At 40.6% G+C, this 26,088-nt stretch overlaps 1 protein-coding gene across 8 annotated transcripts in view; it reads right to left on the bottom strand.

The window, feature by feature from the left end:
* Positions 1 to 825: 825 nt before the first annotated feature.
* The window catches only part of ARK2N (arkadia (RNF111) N-terminal like PKA signaling regulator 2N), an 88,604-nt gene continuing 63,341 nt past the window's right edge, over positions 826 to 26,088 (bottom strand). For 5 of the 8 annotated variants that reach the window (XM_055559330.1, XM_055559329.1, XM_055559328.1 and 2 more), the window contains 2 exons: positions 15,118 to 15,244; positions 826 to 4,691 (listed from right to left, as the gene is read on the bottom strand). In XM_055559330.1, the coding sequence (XP_055415305.1) occupies positions 4,502 to 4,691; positions 15,118 to 15,244 (317 nt within the window). In that variant the 3' untranslated portion in view covers positions 826 to 4,501. Of the gene's footprint in view, positions 4,692 to 5,200; positions 5,298 to 10,799; positions 10,868 to 13,423; positions 14,813 to 15,117; positions 15,245 to 26,088 lie in introns of those variants that run through there. The other 3 variants (XM_055559332.1, XM_055559333.1, XM_055559334.1) reach the window with 3 other exon arrangements.

Genomic DNA, 26,088 nt, shown 5'->3' with positions numbered 1-26,088 from the left:
GAATATTTAAATAAACATGGGCCTTACTCTCTCTGGTTCCTCATTCTCCTTGATGCGGAGTTACAAAAGTAATAAAACGCTAATACAGTAGTTCCTATCGTTTTGATAACCAAATTAAAAACCTGAAAATAGAATCAAATTAGGAGGAAAATTCTTTAGGCTATTTTTGAAACATCCTATATTTGCTTGAACCACGAGCAAAGTGCACGCAGTCACGGCATTTTACCCTGGCACGCTGAACTCTGGGAAGTAACTGTCAGCTGACTTTTGTTCCCAGGAGCAAAGGGGTCGAGCACTAGGGAGCCTTTAGTTGACTTTGAAATCTCACTGGTTCAAACTGGAACGGGAAGTGGGGGCTACAGGAAAGCCAGTACAAAACTGTTTTTATCTAGATCTAATACACCAAAGGCCACTTGCAAAACATTCTAGGAGTAGGATACAGCTGTTGCTTGGAAAAAAATCAGGCAACTTAAACAACAAGATCTGATAACAAAATATAATTCACTCTCACATCCAAAAGCTAACTTGGGAGCTGCTCCAGGTACCATCTAATTAACTGAAGCAGACAGGAAAAAAAAAAATCCTCAGAAATTATCTTTGTTTAAATACACTCTATTTTATTTTGTCTTAAAATAGTTTAACCTTTATGCTACAGACTTATTTCAAAAAACAGAAAATCTTATCTTGCACCAAAAAATATATATATAACACTCTGTTTTATTTTTTTCTCCAAAGACCATTAAATACTAAATGAAAACAAAAACTAAATAATGAACGTAAAGAAGACCAAATTCTATTTTAAAAACTAGAGTTGCACATTTTAAAACATTAATTCTAAGCAATGATTTGTCGTCACTGCATCAAGTCCACGCTCCAGCAACAGCAGATCTGTTAACCACCAAGTGCATTGGTTCCTAGCCATACAATGGCTAACATTTCATTTTCACGGTAAGAGGAGCAAAAGGCTTTAAAGACCTTTGTACTCTTTAAAAAACAAAACAACAACAAAAAGTTATTTCCTAGTTATCCAGTGATTTTTTTTTAAGATCACTATCCTTTAAAACTTGTTAAAAGAATAAGAAGTACGTAGTGTTTTAAATAAAATGAAAAATACAACAGCATTGGACTAAAATACGTGATTATTTTAAACAAACAGTGCACAATCTGAGGAAGCTTGGTTAGGGCGCAGCCATTCTTATATATACATGGAAGTCGCATCACACACATACCGAGAAACGGGTTGGGGGGAGCTCTTTGCCTTAAAAAAAAAAAACAAAAACTTTAAAAGACAAAATTGTGCCCCCAGCTTTTTCAAGAACCTTATGACACAGTATATATAAAAAGCAGACAACAAATTTGTTTTTAAATTACCTATGGTGCTAATTTGCTAAAAGTAACAATGAACAATTGACTAAATTAGCAAATTAGATGTTCATATTCACAACTGGTAAAATGAAAGCCAAGTTTATGGGATGTTCAGTTGCTATGAATAATGGAGTCCATTCAGTTTGGCCCCTTCCATCAAAATGAAGCAAGCAGCAATTACATCTCGCAGGGCAATATGCAATAGCTAAGTTACCACTCCGTGGTTTCAAACTGAGGGAAGGGGGGCACTCAGCCATGTTGGTGCCATAAACCAATCTGTGACCAAAGTGTACCATTTTAGCAGAGATATTACTTTGAAGAGACTGTGAAGTATAAAGTGTTTATGCTACCAAATGCAAAACTGGTTAGAAAAGATCCCCTTTAAAGAAATTTAAAACGTCAGAATATTTACCACAGAATTTTATCATTAACAGCTTGCCAGAAACCACATCCCTACTCTCCTGGACCTGGCAATGAAAGAAGAGTTGAAACAAAGTCTCTCTATAGTTAGTTAGAAGGTGGAAAAGTCCCAAACTAGTAGGGAGAAAAGCTGACTATTTCCATCATCCCTTCCCCTCCCTGCTTTCTGCATCTTAATTTTCGTTCTGGTGCACTAAGCCAGGTAGTCAGGGTGGTGGAAAAGGGACAGGTAAGGGCAAACTTTAACCCAATACAAAAGCAAAGCCATAAAAGAGCTTGGTTAAAACTTCACTCTCTGTTCCCAACCCACAGTGCATACAACACACTGAAAGAATTCTCATTAAAGGATGACCATGAGGGACTAAAGAAAATATGTCCTGGGAAATCACCTGCTATATGGAAGTGAATAAAACATACTGCTAACATAAGAACAGGTAATGCAAAAATGTTCTTTAAAATGGGGCTCTGGGGAATTCCCTGGCAGTCCAGTGGTTAGGACTCTGCGCTTTCACTGCTGAGGGCGTGGGTTTGATCCCTGGTTGGGGAACTAAGATCCCACAAGCCACCAGGTGTAGCAAAAAATTAAATTAAAAATGAAATAAAATGGGGCTCTGCCCTGATACTGGGAGAAAAATAAGCTGCAAAAACTTCAAGTCATATAACTCACTGTATCCTTTCCCCAATGATATTCCTGGAAAATACAGACCAGAAATTGTACATTTCTGCTTTGTCTAGTATTTTAATTCAAGTCAAAAACAATGTGTAACAGTAAAATTCAATAAATTAATCCTAAAGTAAAATGTGAAGGTCCAAGGATATACCAGTAGTGAATCTGCAGAAGGTCCTGTTTTGCTCTGGCCTCTGGGTCTTTGGTTTTTGCCTAGAATAGTGGCCATGTATGAGGGGCTAAAACTGGAGGTTCACGATCTCTTCAAAAGCCTCATCTATTAAAAATAGATACACAGGAAAATAAAAAGTTGATGAACAACAGAGGCCAGATCAAATGAGATGTTATCAGAAGAGAAGACATGCTTAAATATACTCCCATAGAAGGATATACAGACGAACTCAAACAGCAGGAAGAAGGGCGAAGGAATAGATGAGTCTTTACAAAATACAGAAGGAAAGGCCAGGCAGGTGGAGCCAGGCAGACTCTGACTCGTGTGCGTGTGGGGGGTCCTGCTCAGCACAGCAGCCCCACAGCACTGCCCCACACAGTGCCTCATGCAGAACAGGCACTTGGTAAATGCGTGTCCGCTGAATGGAAGCTGAACATAGTCCTTCTCATGCTCTCACGATAAGGAAGAGCCACCGAGACATTTGGGAAGGGAGACAAAGGGCTCTAGCCACACTGTATGGTGAAAATGGAAACCAAAAAGAAAAAGCAAACAAAAACTGTGGAAAAACACAAAGTGAGGTCTTCTACGCCAGTATTACTTCACTGTTCCCTGTGCACAGTATATAGTGCTCTAACTCTAGGTATTGCTTGTAAAATAATTCACTAGTAACTATGTTATAGGAAAACAAGGTAGTAACTAATGCCATGAAACTCCAACACTGGCATTTCCTGAATTCCCTGAAGCTCCTACTACCCCTTCTAATTCCTGTTAGATACTGCAAAATCTACAGTGCCATTAATGTGCTTTGTATCTGATTTTTATGATACATTTTGATCTTTCCACTTTTAAAAGGTAGAGGAGAAAAATACCCAAATGCAGCATCAGGTCAACTTCAGCTCAAGCACTGAACAGCTGTTATGCATCCTTTTTGGAGAGACTAGCTATGGAAAAAGGCATTGTCCTCTCAGATTTACAAGTGCCCATAGCCTTAGAAGTCACACAACTTTCATATTACAAGCTATATACTTAGGCATAGTTTACCTAAGTAATAGGTTCTGTTTCTCCCATTGAACAAACCAGGGAGGGGGAAAGGGATCTCTCAATACTCTCTTCAGATGCTCAAACCTCATGGTGGGTATCTATCTGAAATGCCTCTGCCTTACAAGGAGATATTTTCCAAAGGGTTATGAGTTATTGCAACAAGGAGATCAACTAAGTCACCTTAGCAGTATTTATAAACACAAAGAGGGCATGTTAATTATTTGGGTTGTGGGAAGTCAGCCGGGAGCAAAGTTAGGAAAGAAGGCTGAAGACTTAAGCTAAAAGAAAAAGTTAACTTCTGTCTTCTATTTTTAAGGACAGGTTTTCAATGCACATGCCCTACTAGGTGCCAATAAGGACCTGACTAATATGTGTGCAAATGCCCTAAGATAGGAGTGCCAATGGGTGGGCTGACAGTGGTCAAGTCTACATATTAATTTTATTACACAGAAAAATAAATACAAGACTCAAAAACTGAAATCCATTTTACCTGGTAATTAAAATACCATTCTAAAAGGAGGGCAGAGTTTCCTAAGACTGAAAGTCACCAAGTAAAATGAAGTTGTCTAATAAACGTCATCATTCTCACATTCCTACTGAGGGAAACAAGAAAAGAAATTCTTTTCTCTGTGATAAGTTATTTTCCTAAGTGACTTCTTTTAATTTAAAAAAAAAAAGGAGGGGGAAGGAGAGCAATTTTCCATGAGTTTTTGATTATACAAATGCCACAAACAGCTTCTGAGGCTGAAGCTATGACAATGAACTTCCATGTCACAAAGAGGAGGAGGAGGAGGAAGTAGAGGGGAACAGTGCAGAGGAAACACAGTGACATTGTATTACAGCAGGTATTTGCGTCTGCTATCCTCATCCAATGTGAGGTCAACAACTTCTGCAGGTGAAGCCCAAGTCTGCTGAGGAGCCACAGCTGTCCATGACTGTGTTTGCCGGGCGCTAACATACTGTGTGCTGGAGCCATGCTTCCATGAAGAAACACTCTGAATCACACCTCCTCGAGGATGAACACACCTGCAAGTGGGATGAAGAGCAAAAGCATGGTTAACCCTATAGAGCAAAAACAGAAGGCAATACGGCTTCAGCTGTATTAATACTTTTCCTAAGATAAGCCTACTGCACAAGTTCATAAAACCCACAACCAATATCCTTCCCCCTTTTCCTCCTTTCTTCTATGTCTGTCTGTCTGTCAGTCTCCCTGCCTCTCTCAGTATAGCCTAAGAAATGCCAAAAGCCTTGTCTCAGTCACAAGCTCCTGAGTTATGTCTAGATCTATTACTGATGGACAAGATGTTGTTTCTCTGAATTCATTTATATCTCTGGAATCTTCAGGATAGGGCAGCATATAAATCCCAAGTAAAATTAAGATGCCCAATTAGTCTGAGCAAATGAAACAATAAGAAATACAGGTGGAATCTGTTCTTAAAATAAGTTCTGTGCCATATTTGTTAATACCACTTTCAAAAACAGTTAACAGTAAAACCCCTTTTACAGATTAGATTTTTAAATGTCCATATACGTACTAGGTCATGAGTTAAAGAGGATTCCCTGGTGGCTCAGTGGTCAATCTGCCTGCCAATGCAGGAGACGTGGGTTTGATCCCAGAGTTGGGAAGATCCCCTGGAGAGAGAAACGGCAACCCACGCCAGTATTCTTGCCTGGGAAACCTCAGGGACAGAGGAGCCTGGCAGGCTATAGTCCGTGGGGTCACAAAGAGTTAGATACAACTTAGTGACTAAACAACAACAACATGAATTAAAGACCAATTTTCCTCATCTTGAAGGTGACAACAGAAAAACCTGGCTAGTTCATCACAAACACTTATGCTTTAGTTCAGTGAAAATAACATAGCTGAAGTACTTAGCTTAGATTCTCTAAAAGTGTTCTATAAGAGTGTCAGAACTGCCAAGCTGACATATCTCAAAGTTCACCGACTGGGAGAGAACTGTTTCAGAAATACCTCCAGATTGAATTGCACATTCCGGTCAAATGATAGAACCATGAACCTCCAGGATGAACCACAGAGTAAGTTTTGATTCAAACGAGAGGAAGGCAAGCAGCACAAGCTATCACTGCTCCTTATGCCTTCCCATCTCAATTGTAAGACCCGTCACTACGCAGCACCCGTGAGAAGAGGCAAGTGGCATGATTCTAACCACACAAACTACTACAGTGGATTGCAAGCAGCTGTTCTGACAACCTGTATACAATGAGTGATGCTTAGTCACTTCAGAACTCCAATTTCTATTCCATGCCACCTGCACCTCTAGGTTCAAAAGAAACATTAGAGTAACAATGGACAAAGTTTATTATAAGAAGTCATGGCGGCTGAGAGGTTCCAAGGTCTGCAGTCAGTAAGCTGGAGGCCCAGGAGAGCCAATGGTGTAGCTTCATCTGAGTCTGAAGGCTTAGAGGCAGGAGAACTGATGGTGTTTTAGTTTGAATTTGGCCTTCTCAGGTGGCTCAGTGGTAAAGAATGTGCCTGCCAATGTAGGACACACAGGAGATGTGGGTTCGATCTCTGGTTGGGTTAAGACCCCCTGGACAAAGAAATAGCAACCCATTCCAGTATCCTTGCCAGGAGAATCCCACAGACACAGGAGACTGGTGGGCCATAGTTCATAAGGTCCCAAAGAGTTGGACATGACTGAGAGACTGAGCGCGCATGCACACACAAAGTTTAGCTATAGAACTGCCCCTGAGGATCCTTAAGATCACGGAAAGAGGCTCAGCTCCTACAAAGTCCAGCCTGAAAAGGACTCCCTTCCCAAGAGAGGTGCCAAAAAACAGATCCCTTGGGGCCAGAGTAGGGGTAGAATGTGGACCTGTTATAGTTATCAGAGGGCCATCATCTTTCCAGAAATGAATCAAGCAGCTACTAACCCAGAGGCCACCATATTTTCAGAGTAGCTAGTGAAAAGCATTAAAATAAGACACACAAAAACCCCAAGTCTAATCCAAATCTGTCCACTCTTTAAATACACTGAGATTAAATGACCAAGTAGTCATGGAAGAAAGTCAAAGGAGTCCATTCAACATTTTCAAGAAATGGTTTTGATGACTGATGACAACAGAATACCACAATTATTAAGTAGTTTCTCCACATCTGACACACCCAACAGACCCATGAAGTATACGTGGAAGCCATCATCCATTCTCTGACAGGGAAACTGAGGATTTAAGAGATTACATGACTTGTTCAGGGTCACACTGTTTGAAAGTGTAGGCAAGAGAACTTCAGACCAAGTCTGATTTCTGGTCCAGTGCTTTCCACAACATAATGTTGCCACTTAACAAAGGTGTGTATTAAACTGGGTAAGACAAAATACAAAAGAGTCAGCAGGGTGCAAAGACAAGCCCAGACAAACAATTTAAAAATATAAAGTTCTTCAACAGTTCAAATGCTCATTTATACAAGCAGTAATTGAAGTAAAAGCTGGTTGGAAACTTAGAAAAATCAGGGAATGAAGAGCTACCAAAAAAAGTCAATGTAATCTCTGACAGAACTGCAAGAAATAATTCTGAAATAAAAGCAGTATTTACTCCCAACTATTACTTTGCACTGCTCCTAAAATAATCATACAATGTAACATCAGGACATCAAGGCGTGGCTTTAAAAAGGACCTAATCCAATCTTACCATTTTACAGAAGAGAAAATCAAGACCAAAAGACAACTTCCCAGGGTCTTAAGAAAGTAAAGCATGGAACTAGAACAAAAGTAGGTCTCCTCTGGGGAGTTTATTTCCAACTAAATAACCATGTTTTTCCCAGACTGCACCTGAAGTATTATACACTATGTTTTATTGTAAGAAGACTGCTTAGCCCCTAGGAATAATACAATAAAAAGCAAAGCAGATTCTAGAAAGTGTCTAGAGTAGGAGAGTGAGAGATTTAGAGAGGATATTTATTAATGAGGAAAGGTTGAAGGAGAAATAATGAGGAGAGAAGGCATTTCTTCAGCTATATAAACTAAACCACTTCTGTAGTTTCATCATAAATAGCTCCAGTTACTGGAAAACAAATTGGGCTACTTTAAGCAAAAAAGAAAATTTATTAGAAGTCACCTTTACTTGAGCACCTCAAAGAACCATCACTTCATGGCAAACAGAAGGGAAAAAAGTGGAAGCAGTGACAGATGTTATTTTCTTTGGCTCCAAAATCACGGTGGACAGTGACTGCGGCCATGGAATTAAAAGACACTTGTTTCTTGGAAGGAAAGCAATGACAAATCTAGATAGCACATTAAAAAGTAGAGACATCAGTGTGCCGACCACGGTGTGTCTAGTCAAAGCTATGGTTTCTCCAGTAGTCATGAATGGATGTGAAGAGTTGGACCAGAAAGAAGCCTGAGCACTGAAGAACTGATGCTTCCAAATCATGGTGCAGGTGAAGTCTCAATCAAACAAGTCAATCCTAAAGGAAATCAATCCTGAATTAATTGGAAGGGCTGAAGCTGAAGCTCCAACACTCTGGTCACCTAATGTGAAGAGCCAACTCATTGGAAAAGACCCTGATGCTGGGAAAGACTGAAGGCAAAAGGCAAAGAGGGTGGCAGAGGATGAGATAGTTCGGTAGCATCACTGACTCAATGGACATGAATCTGAGCAAACTCTGGGAGGCAGTGAAGGACAGGGGAAACTCTGTGCTGCAGTCCATGGGGTCACAAACAGCTGGAAACGACTTAGTGACTGAACAGTAACAACAACCAACCCTCGTACTCTGTTTCTCTTCAAAAGTTTAGATTCCCCAGAGAATGTGATGATCCTTTCTTTGGCCAAAAACTTCCCTGTCTCCTATTAACTGCAACTGAAGGGCAGCTGCCAAAGAAGGGAGAATCACCATGGAAGGCAGTTCCTCCATGTACACAATCTTGAGAGCATAGTAAGAACCAACAATCGTTTTCTAGAAGCCAAGTTTTGAATGGTCATGACTACACAAAACAGAATAATCTGCCTTTTAAACATTTAAGTAATTGCTGAGGCATCTGTCAGGAATGTTAATAAGATTCTGAATATAGGCGAACTATCCTGTTAGAAGCCAGGATAGTAGTTACGGGGACAAGGTGGGGGACAGAGGAAGGTATAATTAAGAAGTGGCACAGGGGGACTTCTGTTTCTTGTTCTGAATGCTGGTTACTTGGGTATGGGTACAAAAGCTAGAATGCAAACTTATAGCCTTTCTCTGTGTGTTATAAGCCAAAAAAACATTCAAAAAAATTTTTATGATTTAAGACCTCAACCACCTTAAATAAAATGGTAGCTAGGAGATGGATGAGGATAGAACAAGACTTTTAACACATTTTTTTAAGTACAGGGGGAAAAAGGTCAAGCTCTATTTTATAAGATGGTACCTTACAGAATAACTTAGATAAAAAGGAAAAAAAAAATTCAGGAAGAAATGGGACTACAACAACTGTTATTAACCCCACAGAGAGGCCCTATAAAGGAGGCTCATGTGAGGGACCTCCCTGGTGGTCCAGAGGCTGGGACTCCACCCTCCAAATGCAGGGAGCCCAGGTTTGATCCCTGGTCAGGGAACTAGATCCTGCAGGCAGGAACTAAGACCTGGTACAGCCAAATAAATAAATAATAAAACTATATTTTTTTAAAAAGAAGGATGTGAGAAGCTCAAAATTTTGGAAGGTTAACTAACATAAAACAGTTCCATGTATTAGCACATATCCTTTTTCTATTATGAAAGATATGGGGTGGGAATATACTCATCTGTTTTACAATTGGTCCAATCAAATTCTAGTGCAGACACAAGCTTTTTCCTCACAAAGCATTTACTCTGCATTTGACTGGCAACAGGTCTACAAAATGAGTCACATTTTGTGTCTTATAGCCAAGAAAAACCACTTAGGCCTCACTTCCATTTCCCCCACCAATCCACTATTTATAAACAATAAGTTTTGATATAATAATTTCCTGCTCTTCATACACTAAAACCAATAAAGGAGAGACTTTGGAGTAGAAAGGAAGAAAAACACAGAAAGAGGGCAGGCTCTGATGATCAGCTGTTGATACAGTTAACTTACTAGTCTAAGAAAACAACATTAAAAATTAATCATTTTTTGCTCTCATTTACAGATCCTGAAGGTGACCTCTTAGATAACATTCCTACTTATTTTTCTGAACTGAAGGTGGAGTGAATCCTTGCAGCTTCAGGGAAATGCTCACTGACCCCCCTTGTTTTTTTAGGGTTAATGTTAGCAAGTGGTTCTAGGATGCAATCAGTCTTAAATGCTAAAGCTTTCTCACACTAATTCTTCTGCTGACGGGTGAATCAACATTAACCAATGACCACAGGACCATGTTTGTGAAAGGAGATAAGAGTCTGATTATTCATAAAAGCTTCAGAGAACAAGTACTGAAAGAACTGTTCCAACACAGTTCCATGACATAAAGACCCAGGCTACACACATTCATCTTCCTAGGGGAATTACCAATGAGGCTGGCAGAAGGAAAGAAGGAAAAAGGACAAAGGATAAAGAAAAATATTGGCAAGACGGTCATAACTTAAAACTTATGGCAAAATTAAATGGGTGCAGAAGAACCAGAGATTTTAGAGGAGTTCCCATCTCACTAGCAAACAGCACCTTATAAAACTGGACTGTCCAAAAATAATACCTAGAAATGACATGTAGACAATGACAAGAGTTCATCACGGCAATCCAAGGCAGCCATAAAAGATGCATTCAAGTTAAGAAAGCATGCTTTCTAGCCTGTAACTAGAAGAAACACGTAAGCTAAGGGGATATGTCAAAATCTAAAATGAAAGAGCAGGGAAAGATGTTAGCATGCAAGAAAAGAAAAATGACTGTTTATTGGGGGGGGGGGGGGCGGGGGGGAAGACAAGTCATAACCAGAATTACTGAGTGCAAAGGTCAACAAAACAGAATGTTTCCAATATGGAAAAATGTTATCCAATGCAAGTCAGAACAACCACAATCTCAAAGAGAACAACTCAAGAACAAAGTCTCAGTTTTTTTTTTTTAAAGCTCTCAGAAAGTCCACAAGGTAGAATACCAAAAGGAAAAACAAGAAAAGGACAACTAAATCCAAACAAAACATCTATGCATGCAAAAAATCAAATTAGAACACAAAGATGTGGATTAAAACCTAAAACCTTCTTCCAAGCGATAACCCTGCCAGAAGCCCATCAATACTTCATAACTGCAACCCTAGACCTGTAAAAGAAACAAATTCCAGATGAGATACAGCCAGCTAAAGGGGCAATTTCGAAGCAACCAATAAGAAAGCCTCTCACCCCTCCATCCCCCAACCCCCAACCTGCTTCTCAGCTTTTTAACCTCAATGTTTGAAAGACTATCAGGCTTCTTCTAAATAAAACTGCTGGAAAATTTTTGAGAAAGGCACAACAGTCAGTGAGATTCTACTCATTCCTAGACCAAGGGCCAAAATAAGAGATCCCCTCATAATGATGAAAGAGTCCATTTAAAGTACTCCAATAGAATTTGTCAACCCTACCCATCTTCCATTGTATGGACAGTTATTAACCAACACCGAGATTTTAAGATAAAGCTGTTACTGCTAAGATATGATTTCCCCAGGATTCAAACTAAAAGATCAGAATTTGAAAAACAAAAACACATCTTTATATTTCAGAGCCTGGTAAGAAAAAGTCCTCAAATGTAATGTTACAGCATGTTATTTAAAAGGTACCCAAAATCATTTGGCTTAGTTAAGATTGAAATAAGTATGTTTGTTCATAAAGTAAAATGACAATCTGAATAAAAGACTGTAACAAGTTCAGAGAAGGGTCTACTAAAGATAATCTTTGAGTGTGTGTGTGTACTGAAGTTGAGAGCAACTTAGAATTTAAATCTACAAGTTTTAACAGAAATAATATAATTTCAACTACAGATAACAAAAATATTGGCAGGAAAAGAAGCTGAAGATTTCATTATGAAAGGAAAGTTAAACAAAGAATCTGAAAAGAAGGGTGTGCATGCTCAGTCACTTCAGTCCTGTCTGACTCTGCGACCCTATGGACTGTAGCGCACCAGACTCCAGGATTCTCCAGGCAAAAAATACTGGAGCGGGTTGCCATGACCCCCTCCATGGGACCTTCCTGACCCAGGGATTGAACCCGTGTCTCCTCCACTGCAGGCAGAGTCTTTACCGCTGAGCCACTGGGGAAATCCATGAAAAGAAGAGTAGCATCTGTAACATTTCTAGGCACAAAGAAACAATAAAGAATGGAGAATTGGCAGGAGTTAATACGTGAACCGTGAACTTCCTGATATTCAAGCTGGTTTTAGAAAAGGCAGAGGAACCAGAGATCAAATTGCCAACATCTGCTGGATCATCGAAAAAGCAAGAGAGTTCCAGAAAAACATCTATTTCTGCTTTATTGACTATGCCAAAGCCTTTGACTGTGTGGATCACAATAAACTGTGGACAATTCTGAAAGAGATGGGAATACCAGACCACCTGACCTGCCTCTTGAGAAATCTGTATGCAGGTCAGGAAGCAACAGTTAGAACTGGACATGGAACAACAGACTGGTTCCAAATAGAAAAAGGAGTATGTCAAGGCTGTATATTGTCACCCTGCTTATTTAACTTCTATGCAGAGTATATCATGAGAAACGCTGGACTGGAAGAAACACAAGCTGGAATCAAGATTGCCGGGAGAAATAGCAATCACCTCAGATATGCAGATGACACCACCCTTATGGCAGAAAGTGAAGAGGAACTCAAAAGCCTCCTGATGAAAGTGAAAGTGGGAGAGTGAAAAAGTTGGCTTAAAGCTCAACATTTGGAAAACGAAGATCATGGCATCGGGTCCCATCACTTCATGGGAAATACATGGGGAAACAGTGGAAATAGTGTCAGACTTTATTTCTGGGGGCTCCAAAATCACTGTAGATGGTGACTGCAGCCATGAAATTAAAAGACGCTTGCTCCTTGGAAGGAAAGTTATGACCAACCTAGATAGCATATTGAAAAGCAGAGACATTACTTTGCCAACAAAGGTTCGTCTAGTCAAGGCCATGGTTTTTCCTGTGGTCATGTATGGATGTGAGAGTTGGACTGTGACGAAGGCTGAGTGCTGAAGAATAGATGCTTTTGAACTGTGGTGTTGGAGAAGACTCTTGAGAGTCCCTTGGACTGCAAGGGGATCCAACCAGTCCATTCTGAAGGAGATCAGCCCTGGGATTTCTTTGGAAGGAATGATGCTAAAGCTGAAACTCCAGTACTGTGGCCACCTCATGCGAAGAGTGGACTCATTGGAAAAGACCCTGATGCTGGGAGGGATTGGGGGCAGGAGAAGGGGACGACAGAGGATGAGATGGCTGGATGGCATCACTGACTCGATGGACGAGAGTCTGAGTGAACTCCGGGAGTTGGTGATGGACAGGGAGGCCTGGCGTGCTGTGATTCATGGGGTCACAAAGAGTCAGACACGACTGAGCGACTGAACTGAACTGAACTGAATAGAGAACTGGACCAAGTGATATGTCTCAGAATGAGCAAGAGCTTAAATAGACAACACAGGTCATGACCTATTCTTTCCTACTTAAGTAGGAACACATGAGTAACACTGAATTAAAATTTGAATAGTAAGTCAAAGAGGAAGTTGGTAACTGGATAATGTGCTCCTGGCACAACAGAAGATAATTAACCTACATCAAGCTATCAGTCAATAGGCAGAATAAGTTTTATAGTACAGAGTTGGAAATGGAAAATACTATCATATTCTAGAAAGATCTTGACATGGGGCTTAAAGTCTAATAATGTCTTTTATATTTATACAGTGCTGAAATAAAATAATGACAAATGTATGCTAAAGGAAGAAATCTGGAGTTCTATCTTCTTCATCTGAAGAAGTCAGATGAAGTCAGCTGGAAGGAAATACATGAGAAAATGAAAGAGAACATAACAGGAAAGAGTTTTTTATTAAGGAAGAGAAGAAAGTATGAGGTAAAGGAAAGGTTAAAGAATGAAAGTTCTTTCCCACCAGAATAGGGGGAAATAATCATTTAGAAAGACAAGAAAAAAGGAAGCAGCTAAGCAGACAGACTTAGGGCACGAATACAAGATAGAAGGGAAAGTGTTTTGATGGAGAATTAGCCACTTAAGGGGAGATGGCCTGATAAATTACAACTTAACTCTACACCCTTAAAGCCCCAATTGTTTAACTAAAAAATCCTTTCAGAAACTAAAATAGGTTCTCATTAGAAAAAGTATTCAATTTATGTGCATCTGTTTTTTTTGCCCCCACTTCTCCACTCCTAAATCCACCTTTTAAATAAGTCAACAGAAGAAATCAGTGCTGGTGAATGTTTTATTATCTTGCTAACCAAAGATCAAAATCAGATCTAAAAATAAGGCAAGATACTATCTTGTATACCAACTTGAGGAAATCACAAAATCGTAACTCTTGTGGCACAGGAGAAAAATTGTTCACTACAGAGAATACAGATTTTTCCAAAGATGAGATTTTGTTTTGTAAGTGTGTGTTAAATGTTCCTCAGGTATATCTCTGACAGGGCTGCAACTAATTCTTAGGACCATATCTTAAAGGAAGAGTCAGTAAATTTTTTATGCAAAGAGCTAGACAATAAATATCTTTGGCTCTGTGGACCCTAAGGTGTCTGAAGAAACTTCGCAATTCTGCCACTGGACTGTAAAATAGACAATATGTAAGTAAATAAGCATGGTCTGTTCAAACAAAACTTTATTTATGGATAAATAAATTGTATTTGAATTTCATTTAATTTTTTCATATCAAAACATGTCTTGATTTTTTTCCCCCAACCATTTGAAAACGTAGAAACAATTCTCAGCTTGAGGTCCATATAAAAAGATGCAGCAGGCCAGACTTGGTCCATGGGCTACAGTTTGCTCTCTCTTATCTTAAAGAATGACAAACTTCACAAAATTATTTTTATACTACTGCACACTAATTCAATGTCTTACGGCTTTTTTAATTCCTAAGAAACAAGATGCCCTATATCACATGAACATCACCAGAAATATACTGTTAGGAACTGACTAAAGTAACTTGTAACTTTTCACGGAAGATAAGGAGAGGTGCTCTAAGAAAAGGTGTGATGTCAAATGCAGATATTCCAATTATTTATTCCTGATATATTTCAAGATAAACTGAAAGGCAAGAAAATATGGGTGAGAAGGGGGTTAGTATGGAGATACTTCTGCTGTAACAGAAAAATCTGTTAAGCCATCTAGCCATTTGCTAAAAATAAGAGAAAAACATTAGTTCTGGTTCACATACATGTGTGGCCAAGATGTTTCTGATATAAGACAATCTGCAATACATTCTGAAACCCATCAAGTGTCTATAATCAAAATGTATTTCTTAAACTACAGGAAGCTGAGAAATAGCTCCCAACATTCATGCCAGCCATACCATGGCATGCCATACCATTTTCTTCTAATTAATTTCCTACCTTGCATGTTCCTGAACCCCCACAATCTCCACTTCACTATCTGAAGAGGCAATATTAATTTCTTCATTGAGTGGTGCATTGCCAGCAGATGTTTTCTCACTTGCTAGGAATCCTGGATCCAAATGACCTGAGAGAGAAAGGGGAGAAAAAACTAAGCACTATATTTTGATTCCTTAAGAGCAGCAGAAAACATCGCACTGATGGATTTCTCCTCTCAGTTTAATCACTGAAACAGAGTATCCTTATAAAAGCTTGCCTCCATGAAACTGTTACTACATCAAATAAAAAAAACTAAACAATACATACTGAGTGTTAAAAGAATGTTCAAACAACAGAAGTACATAAAAGTAAGAACTCCAATTCTCTTGCTTTCTACTGCCATTCCTTAGGAGAAAAAATTCTAGAGTATTCTGACAAGTTTGTATACATAAATGTAGGTATATATAAACTGCAATAATACTCTATTTTGTGATGCTTTTTGCATTAAATTCTACTCTGCTTTTAAATGACCTGCAGGTAGGTTTGTCTCCACTCAGGTCAAAGGGGTTCTCTACTGCTTATCATTTTAATATAACAAAATTCTAAACCAGACAAGCTCAAAGGCACAAATGGAGTAAATAAAAGAATTATTAATATCATAGTTACATTGGGAAACCTTACAAAAGATTTAATAATTTTCTCTCAATTTTAAACAATTTTAACAATTTTCTCTCCAGGAATCCAGATTTGACAAAATCAAGCCCAAGGGAACCCCCTGGCAGTCCAGTGGTTGAGGCTCTGCACTATCACTGACGATGGTGCAGGTCTGAGCTCTGGTTGGGGGAGGGGGGTGGGGACTGAACCCAAAACAGCATCGAAAAGGGAAGACTAGAAGCAAATGGTAATTTTTGCCCTGAGAAACTGAAATATATAACCTGTATGTTGTTGATACTCCTCATTAGACAGAAAGCACCACAGTGCTTCACCCTGGAAAGCACTGGAGCCTATAAGGACTTTCTCACAAAGATCTTCACAAAGCATCTATTCCATGGTGCAATAAAACACATTTTCCAACACTAAACATGAGTTTAATACAACTGACTCTCAATACAGGTTAATGGCATAGCACCAAAGTACACAGCTGTGTAAACAATTCTAAAAAGAGTTAAAATTCAGAGGGATTCCTTGGCGCTCCTCTAGTTAGACAGGATTTCGCGCTTCCAATGCAGGGGTTACAGGTTCAATACCTAGTTAGGAGAACTAAGATCCTGCATGTCACAGCCAAAAAAAAAAAAACAGAGACAGAGAGTTAAAAACCTATTTATTCAGCTCTTGAATGTTCTGACTTAGAAGGATGAATTTCAGAATGTCTAAGAGTAAACATGGAATGAACAGAGTTGCAACAGGTATAAATTTTCATTTACTCTTTAAAGATGTATTTTTATTTAAATATATTGTCATCTGATACAAAATTATTTCTATTTAAAAAAAAAAATTCCAACAACTGTTGTTGTTATTCAGTCACTAAGTCATGTCTGACTCTTTGAGATTCCATGGACTGCAGCACACCAGGCTCCTTTGTCCTTCACTATCTCCCAGAGTTTGCTCGAATTCATGTCCACTGGGTTGATGATGCTATCTAACCATCTCATCTGCTGCTGCCCCCCTTCTCCTTTTGCTTTCAATCTTTCCCACCATCAGGGTCTTTTCCAGTGAGTTGCCTCTGTGCATCAGATGGCCAAATGAATGGAGCGTCAGCGTTAGTCCTTCCAATGAATATTCAGAGTTGATTTCCTTTAGGACTGACTCAACTCCTTGCAGTTCAAGGGACTCTCAAGTCTTCTCCAGCACCGTATTTCGAAAGCATCAATTTTCCGGTGCTCAGCCTTCTTTATGGTCCAACTCTCACATCCATACATGACTACTGGAAAAACCATAGCTTTGACTAGACAGACCTTTGTTGGCAAAGTAATGTCTCTGCTTTTTAACATGCTGTCTAGGTTCGTCATAGTTTCCTTCCAAGGAGCAAGTAGCTTTAAACTTCACAGCTGAAGTCACTGAACAGTGACTTTGGAGCCCAAGAAAATAAAATTTGTCACTAGGTCCACTTTTTCCATTTGCCATGAAGTGATGGGACTGGATGCCATGATCTTAGCCTTTTTTTCTTTTTTTTTCATGTTGAGTTTTTGGCTAGTTTTTTCACTCTCCTCTTTCACCCTCATCAAGAGGATCTTTAGGTCAACTAAACCAATATAAATAAGATTTTATATACACAACTCTCTCTTCCCTTCTCACCTTACTATGCTTCAAGGTCAAGACAAACCTTGTACTTTCATACTCCTGCAAACTTGTAGTGTAATCCTTTTTGAAAATTTTGGATAGTCCCACAAGCAAAAAAGACTTATAATTTATATGCTCTGACCCTATAATCCCACCTCTGAGAATTTAGCCTTATAGAATACACTTTAAATAAGCAGAGTCATGATGTCAAATGATACTCACCAGATTGCTATATAGAAACTTGGGGAAAATATATGTATAACACACAGAGAGTTACATATAACACTAAAAATATGTATGTGCTGGTTAAAAGCTATGAAAAGTAAAGGAATTTGAATATGATTGTGGGTCTTTTTTATAATTCTTTAATATTATTTTTACCTTTTTTTCTTCAATTGAAACTGATGCATATATGAGAAAACAGAAGATTAAAGTCTTGTAGATACAACCAGTGACTGAAATTGTATTACAGTCTGCACAGGCTTGTTAGCGGGCTTCCCAGGTGGTGCTAGTGGTAAAGAATCCGCCCTGCAAATGCAGGAGATGGAAGAGACAGAGGTTTGATCCTTGGGTCAGAAAGATCCCCTGGAAGAGGAAATGGCACCCCACTCTAGTGTTCTTGCTGGGAGAATTCCATGGACAGAGGAGCCTGACGGGCTACAATCCATGGGGTTTGCAAAGAGTTGGACACAACCGAGTGTCTGAACACACAGCACACAGGCTTGTTAATCCTATCCGTATTAAAGAACAGATAGGATTGTGTGTGGTATGGGCAGTGATGTTGAAGTCTACAAGCATGCAAAGGTGACATCCACCAGACAAACCCAGTTTTGTTAAATCTAGGGTGGTTGCTTAAGTGGAATTTGGTTAAGCCTGGATTTGGTAAACCGATATTCTTGCTCTGACCCCACCACTTTGTCTGTGGCAAAGTCTTTTGTCTCATTTCTACTTCAATGCTGTAGTCAGACTGCTGTCATGCACATAGTTCCAACTGCACTGCTCGGGAGAAATACAAATTGACAGTCTCCCTTTTCTCCAAAACTTCAGCTTTTCCACAGTCAATATTTCAAGCAGACTTGCTGTGCGTAGCTCTAACAGTATACTTCATCTATTTATTTCTAAAGTAAACATTTATTTATGACATGCTATGGCACCCCACTCCAGTACTCTTGCCTGGCAAGTCCCATGGCGGAGGAGCCTGGTAGGCTGCAATCCATGGGATCGCGAAAAGTCGGACACGACTGAGCGACTTCACTTTCACTTTTCACTTTCATGCATTGGAGAAGGAAATGGCAACCCACTCCAGTGTTCTTGCCTGGAGAATCCCAGGGATGGGGGAGCCTGGTAGGCTGCGTCTATGGGGTCACACAGAGTTGGACACAACTAAAGCGACTTAGCAGCAGCATGCACTCTACTTGGGCTTCCCAGGTGGCTCAGTGGTTAAGAATCCGCTAGCCAAGCAGAAGACATGGGTTCAATCCCTGGGTCAGGAAGATCCCTGGAGATGGAAATGCCAACCCACTCCAGTATTATTGCTTGGAAAATCCCATGAACAGAGAAGCCTGGCGGGCTACCGTCCACACGGTCACAAAAGAGCTGGACACGACTAAGCGACTGAACAACAACAAATGCACTGCGCTCAGTGCTAGGACTGCTCCAGGGAACGAATGAGGGAGGCAGAGTTTATACCCTCAGCAAGCTTACAATATAGTCAAGGATATAATTGAGGATAATCAAGGATATACAAAAACCAGTCCGTTGGTATTATGGTTTGAAAACTAGTCTGAGAGGGAGGCAAAGAATGCCCTACACGCACAGAGAAAAGGACCATTCCTAGACTGGAGAACAATCAAGGACCCTGAGCTCGCAGGGAAGAGCAGGCCCAGGTGAAGGAAAGCAGCACAAGGAACACTGTCTAGCCCTTTAGGGCAGAAAATCACCCTTTAGGGTGAGATCTGGGGTAATGTTAGTTAAAAAAAAAAAAAGTAATGGGAAATGAGCTGGTAAAGTCAGCAGAGGTCAGATCATGGGTAAGGAGTCTTGACTTGACCTTGAAAAGTAGGAAACCAATGAAGGATTTCAGCAGAAGAGTGACATGATCGGATTTTGAATTTAAAATTTTTTCAAGTATGGAAACAGAACCAGTAGTGGGACAAGAAATATTAGAGGCAAGGAAACCAGTTAGACTGCTATAGTTTCCGGGGTAAGAAATGGCTATGGCTGAACCAGGAAACGGAGAAGGCAATGGCACCCCACTCCAGTACTCTTGCCTGGAAAATCCCATGGATGGAGGAGCCTGGTAGGCTGCAGTCCATGGGGTCGCTAAGAGTCGGACACGACTGAGCAACTTCACTTTCCCTTTTCCCTTTCATGCATTGGAGAAGGAAATGGCAACCCACTCCAGTGTTCTTGCCTGGAGAACCCCAGGGACAGGGGAGCCTGGTGGGCTGCCGTCTATGCGGTCGCACAGTGTCGGACAAGACTGAAGCGACTTAGCAGCAGCAGTAGCAGAACCAGGAAAGAAACAAAAGGAGGAACAGTCTGTATTTCTGTAAGAACAAACAGTGAGTAATCTTGGAAATTAGGCAAAGGAAAAACTGACGCCAAGGTTTCTGATGTAGGTAACTGGTGGCATTCAGTGCACCAACGGACATGTTGAGGGTGGCTGCTTAGAGCATGATGATGATATGCTTCTGAGATGCTCAAAACAGGCAGTTGAAGTTACTACTGTTCTAAAGCTCAGGTCAGCGGTCTAGAGAGGAAATAATAGGTAAGTCCTCCCAATAGCGGAGAAGATAAAGTTCATCCAGAGGAATGAAGGGGGCCTAAAACAGAACCCTAACAAAAAACAATAATTAAGGGATGGGCACAGGAAGAGGTGCTCACTAAGGTCAACCAAGAGACAGAAAATCTGAAGATACGAAGCCAGGGCACCATAAAGAGAGCATTTCTCGGAAGAAGTGCCTACAATGCCAAACAGAGAGACACAATAAGAGGAGGGACTAAGTATAGCCCAATAGAACATGTGATAAGATGACCATACACAACCCTGGCCAGGGGAACCTCAGAGTAATGATGGGACTGAAGCTATTGCAGCAAAGCAAGCTGGAGAAGAACAGAAGGGGAGAAGGAGCAGACCCATTTGAAGACAACTGGCTGTGGAGGAAACAGCAATAGATGGCACTAAGAGGAACATGGGTTTGCAGGAGGGGGATGTGTACGTGTATATAGTTATTTTTACCGGCCATATCTAGAAAAAAGGCAGAGAGCAAACAGTTTTGATGGCAGAAAGCTGAGGTGATCTTGATCTGTAAAGAATGCAGAGGGCCATATGCAGAGCACAGGTGTGAGTAGGACAGCAGAGTCAGTTTAGAGTAGGTTTAGAAAAGTGAGCTAGCCACTGTGAAGAAAGAATGATGCCTAAGGAAAGGAGAGCCAAGGTGAGACTGCAAATCAGAAAGTTAATACGACCCTCAACTTTTCAACTATCTGACTTTCTCCAGCATGGATAAAGGCTCTAAAGTGTGCATCCAGGGATCAGACTTGGCCAGCTGAGTACAAGAAAGTCAACTATATAAGGAGCTGAGGATATCAGCAAAGGAGAGTTGGGCTGAACAAACTAGATAGAGAAAGATGCAACTAGGGGGAGCTGAAAAAGGACTGTGTGATGGGTTCACTAAGGTAGAGGAATAGCATAGCAGGAAGGAACAGTGTAAGTAAAGCTAAGCAAAAGGAGAAAGCATTAGGAGGAGGTAAGAGGGAAACCAACGGTTATGAGAAGTAAAATGTACTTCTACCCTCCTGGCCACTCACAAAATACAACCGCCTGGGGCCACCCATCTGACTGTCTTGTCCCCTGTGTGCATGTGTGGTGAGTGGCTTCAGTCGTGTCCGACTCTGCAACCCTATGGACTGCAGCCCGTCAGGCTCCTCTGCCCATAGGTTCTCCAGGCAAGAAAAATGGAGTGGGTCGCTATGCCCTCCTCCAGTCTTGCCCCTGCTGCTGCTGCTAAGTCGCTTCAGTCGTGTCCGACTCTGTGCAACCCCATAGGCGGCAGCCTACCAGGCTCCTCCATCCCTGGGATTCTCCAGGCAAGAGTACTGGAGTGGGTTGCCATTTCCTTCTCCAATGCATGAAAATGAAAAGTGTAAGTGAAGTCGCTCAGTCGTGTCCGACTGCTAGTGACCCCATGGACTGTAGCCCACCAGGCTCCTCCGTCCATGGGATTTTCCAGGCAAGAGTACTGGAGTGGGTTGCCATTGCCTTCTCCGGTCTTGTCCCCTACTCAACTGTTATTCTCCTTTGCTCCAGCCACCTACCACTCACCTTCCTACAACTTTTCCACTGCCCTATGGAATGCCAGCTCTATGGAAAAAGGCACTGAGCTTTCTCTTTGCCTCCTTGTAGAAACATGACTTTCTTGAAAATGCTGCCTCCCCTGCAGGCCTATGATTCTGACACCTCAATGCACCCATGTTCTTTATTGCTTGGTCTAAAAGTCAGTTTAAGACAAAACAGGGCCAGAGGGTGGGGTGGGGTTGGTGGGAGGATACAAACAAATTTCCTGGTGAGCGTTAACAACTCTGAACTAATGATGTGAGTATTCTGCCACATTTCCTCTCAGAGCCTTTAAATAAAATGTGCCACACACCAAGTCTATGGGGCGCCATGCTCTACAAGAGACCCCATGGCATTCTCCAGTAAGTCAGGAATGCATCCACTCCTCTATTTCAGAGCCAGAACAATCAGTCCTTTTCTCTCAACGTTACCCTCTTCAGAAAGTCGCACATTCCTCTGGAAGCTCCTGTGCAGAAGCGAACACTCTCTGGCCTTCGGGTCACACCTACATGGCCCCAACCAACGCCCCTATACCTCAAAGGAATCCAACAGCAGAGCAGGGCCTAAATCACACACAAGTGAGTCAAAGATGCACGAGGCTCTTCAAATACTGTCGGTCGTAGTAATCTCTTTCTATTCTAGAATAAGCTCTGCACAAAAAGCGTAAATATCACAATTACCATGTATTTGACTGAAAATAAAGCAGAAGATGTATATTTAGTTATTGTGGCAGCTGGCTGTCTCTGTGTAGTTCTTTGTTTGTGTAGCTTTTTGAAAAGATAACTTCTTTCATTTCATGAGAAAACTAATTCTAAATTTCTGTCCTCCTACTACAGACCTTTTCAACACATAAATAAGTCAGAAAGTAGACCAGAAAAGGCAGTAACTAAATTATCAGGGCAAATATTCTCTTTTTAAATCAGCTATCTAATGAGAACTAGTTGTAAGTCTATTCGCAGTATATAAAAGTATTACATAGTGGTGACAGTGGAATGTTCGATATAAAAAGGTTACTATCTTAAGTGCTCACAGAGTTTTAAAAGAAGCAAATTATTACCTTGTGTTGAGCTTTTTCAACAGAAGTATTAAAAACAACTTTAAAAAGTGGTAGAAAAGGAGATTAGAAACCTAAAATCTTATAGTCCACATTTAGCAGCTAAACAAAATCTCCTTCACAAGACTCAATACAATGATTTTAAAGTGCTAACAACAGAAACATGGTCATTTTGGTCTGATTATTAAAAGCCCTACTCTAAGAACAGGAAACCCAAGATTTTTTTTCTCTTCACTACAACTAAGCTTGTACTATGGACAAGTCAAGATTACCAGCCCAATTTCAAGGATGGAGAGAATGTTCACAATCCACCTTCTTAAAAAAAAGGCTGACGGAAAAAATGAGATTTGTTTAGAATTTTTAATTTCCGAGGTGGGGGGACCTCTAAATTAGTTTAGTGTAATGATTATACCAAGATTACTTCAGACTTCGGCCTCTCTTGGCCTCATCTACATTTACAGTGAATGAGCCTTCAAGTCTTGCCAATGAACATTGAGAGTTACCTCCTTTACAATTGACTGCTTTGATCTCCTTGCAATCCAAGGGACTCCAGCACCACAGTTCAAAAGCATCAATTCTTCAGCACTCAGCTTTCTTTATGGTCCAACTCTCACATCCGTACATGACTACTAAAAAAACTACAGCTCTGACTACACAGACTTTTGTTAGCAAAGTGAGGTTTCTGCTTTTTAATATGCTGTCTAGGTCTATCATAGCTTTTCTTCCAAGGAACAAATGTCTTAATTTCATGGCTGCAGTTACCATCCACAGTGATTCTGGAGCCCAAGAAAATAAAGTCTGTCACTGTTTCCACTGTTTACCCATCTATTTGCCATAAAGTGATGGGATCAGATGCCATGATCTTAGTTTTTTAAATGCTGAGTTTTAAGCCAGCTTTTTTACTCTTCTCTTTCACCCTCATCAAAAGGCGCTTTAGTTCCTCTTTGCTTTCTGCTGTTTGGGTGGTACCATCTGCATATATAAGGTTATTAATATTTCTCCCAGGAATCATGATTCCAGCTTATGCTTCATCCAGCCCAGCATTTCGCATGATGTACTCTGCGTAGAGGTTAAATTCGCAGGGTGACAATAATACAGCCTTGGCGTACTCCTTTCCCAATTTGCGAACAGTTGGTTGTTCCATGTCTAGTTCTAACTGTTGCTTCTTGACCTGCACACAGGTTTCTCAGGAGGCAGGTAAGGTGGTCTGGTATTCCCATCTCTTTAAGAATTGTCACGTTAATAACCTTTGGGGGTAGATACTAGTTTTATCTCAGTTTTGACAAGGAAAACTGAGGCTCTGCATAACCTACGTGAGGTCACACAGTCCGTAAGAGGCTGCTTGTTCAAAATCCAGCTGTTTGCTCACAGGAGGCTGCCACCCACTACACTATTTAATTCTAGCATCAATGAGAAAAAGTAAACCTATGGCAAGAGCTGAAAAGGAAAGTTTAGGTCTTTTCTTGATCAGTGGCTTTCCTAATTTCAACTCTTTTGCCTTGGTTGAAACTAAAACTAAACAGTAAAAACTATTTTGCATACTAGAACATTTGCTGCTGCTGCTGCTGCTGCTAAGTCGCTTCAGTCATGTTTGCATACTAGAACATCTGCTGCTGCTGCTGCTGCTGCTAAGTCGCTTCAGTCGTGTCCGACTCTGTGCGACCCCAGAGACAGCAACCCACCAGGCTCCCCCATCCCTGGGATTCTCCAGGCAAGAACACTGGAGTGGGTTGCCATTTCCTTCTCCGGTGCATGAAAGTGAAAAGTGAAAGTGAAGTCGCTCAGTCGTGTCTGACTCCCAGCGACCCCATGGACTGCAGCCTACCAGGCTCCTCCATCCATGGGATTTTCCAGGCAAGAGTACTGGAGTGGGGTGCCATTGCCTTCTCCACTAGAACATCTAGTTGCTTAGAAAAAGAGACATGCTACAAGCCACTTAATGATTACTTATGTGATTCTAAATGGAGGGCTGTAGACCTGGTCTGAAATGTTGCTATTAATTAGACACTGAGTATCCATCCTAAGTGGCTGGCTCAGATGGTAAAGAATCTGCCTACAGTGCGGGAGACACGGTTCAATCACCAGGTCGGGTAGATCCCCTGGAAAAGGAAATGGCAATCCACTCCAGTATTCTTGCCTGAAGAGTCCCATGGACAGAGGAACCTGGCAGGCGAACAATCCACGGGGTCACAAAGAGTCAGACATGACTGAGCAACCAATGCAGTGTACAGTGTACAGAGACACTCAACAGTCTAACTCAGTGACTGGCTTTTATTTTACTGGGAGGGAGAGAAGGAAGACTATGATTAACCACTACATTTATCTTAAACTCCAAACACAAGAATGATGATCTAATTGATACTAATAGTCCAAGTCTCAAAACTATAAACTGGCAATGAAGCATAAATTCTATGAACATTTTGTTATGATACAGTAAGTATATTCAAATTCACAAAACAGGTTCCCACTATGACAATTACATCAAGACTAGAGGGTATTAATAAGTGGTAAAGAATCCACCTGACAATGCAGGAGACGCAAGGGACTTGGGTTTAACCCCTGAGTTGGGAAGATCCCCTGGAGACAACAATGGCAACCCACTGCAGTGTTCTTGCCTGGAAAATTCCATGGACAGAGGAGCCAGGCGGGCTACACTCCACGAGGTTGCAGAGAGTTGGATATGACTGAATACGCACACACATACATTACTCACATACCTGCATGTCAGATTAAAAAAAAAAAAAGACTTTGAACGATCAATAAATGGCTTCATAAGAAAATATCATGGGGATCTGTTGAACAGTGATGTCCATGTTCTATGATACACAAAAATCTACACGATTTATGGCCCAATACATACATGTGCTTTCTTGATATACTACGTCCTAGTGAAATTATCACACATGTACCAAAAGACACATACAGGAAATGTTAATGGTAGCATCATTTCAAATAGCATCATAAATGTTCAAGAAGAGAATGGGTACGTCTATTGTCATATATGCATATGCTGGAATCCTAAACAGCAGTGAAAAGTGAATGGACTACAGCAGTACTTAACAAGAACAAACTTCACAACATGTTGAACTAAAACAAAAGCAAGTGGCAAATGATTACCTTCTATGTAATACTACTTAGTATTAAAACATGCTTGTTTACAGATACAAAGCAAATGCAGTAAAACTATGAAGGAATACACAGGAATAGCAAATATTAAATATCAATTTCAAGGCAGTGCTGGAGTGGAGAGAGAAGAATAGAGGAAGGAAGTCATATGTATTTCCCTCATCAAATACTTCTGTCATGTTTTCTTTCTTAG

The sequence above is a fragment of the Bubalus kerabau genome, chromosome 21 (genome assembly GCF_029407905.1).
Source record: "Bubalus kerabau isolate K-KA32 ecotype Philippines breed swamp buffalo chromosome 21, PCC_UOA_SB_1v2, whole genome shotgun sequence".
NCBI classification, from domain to species: Eukaryota; Metazoa; Chordata; class Mammalia; order Artiodactyla; family Bovidae; genus Bubalus; species Bubalus kerabau.
This window is presented reverse-complemented; position numbering and strand designations above follow the sequence as displayed.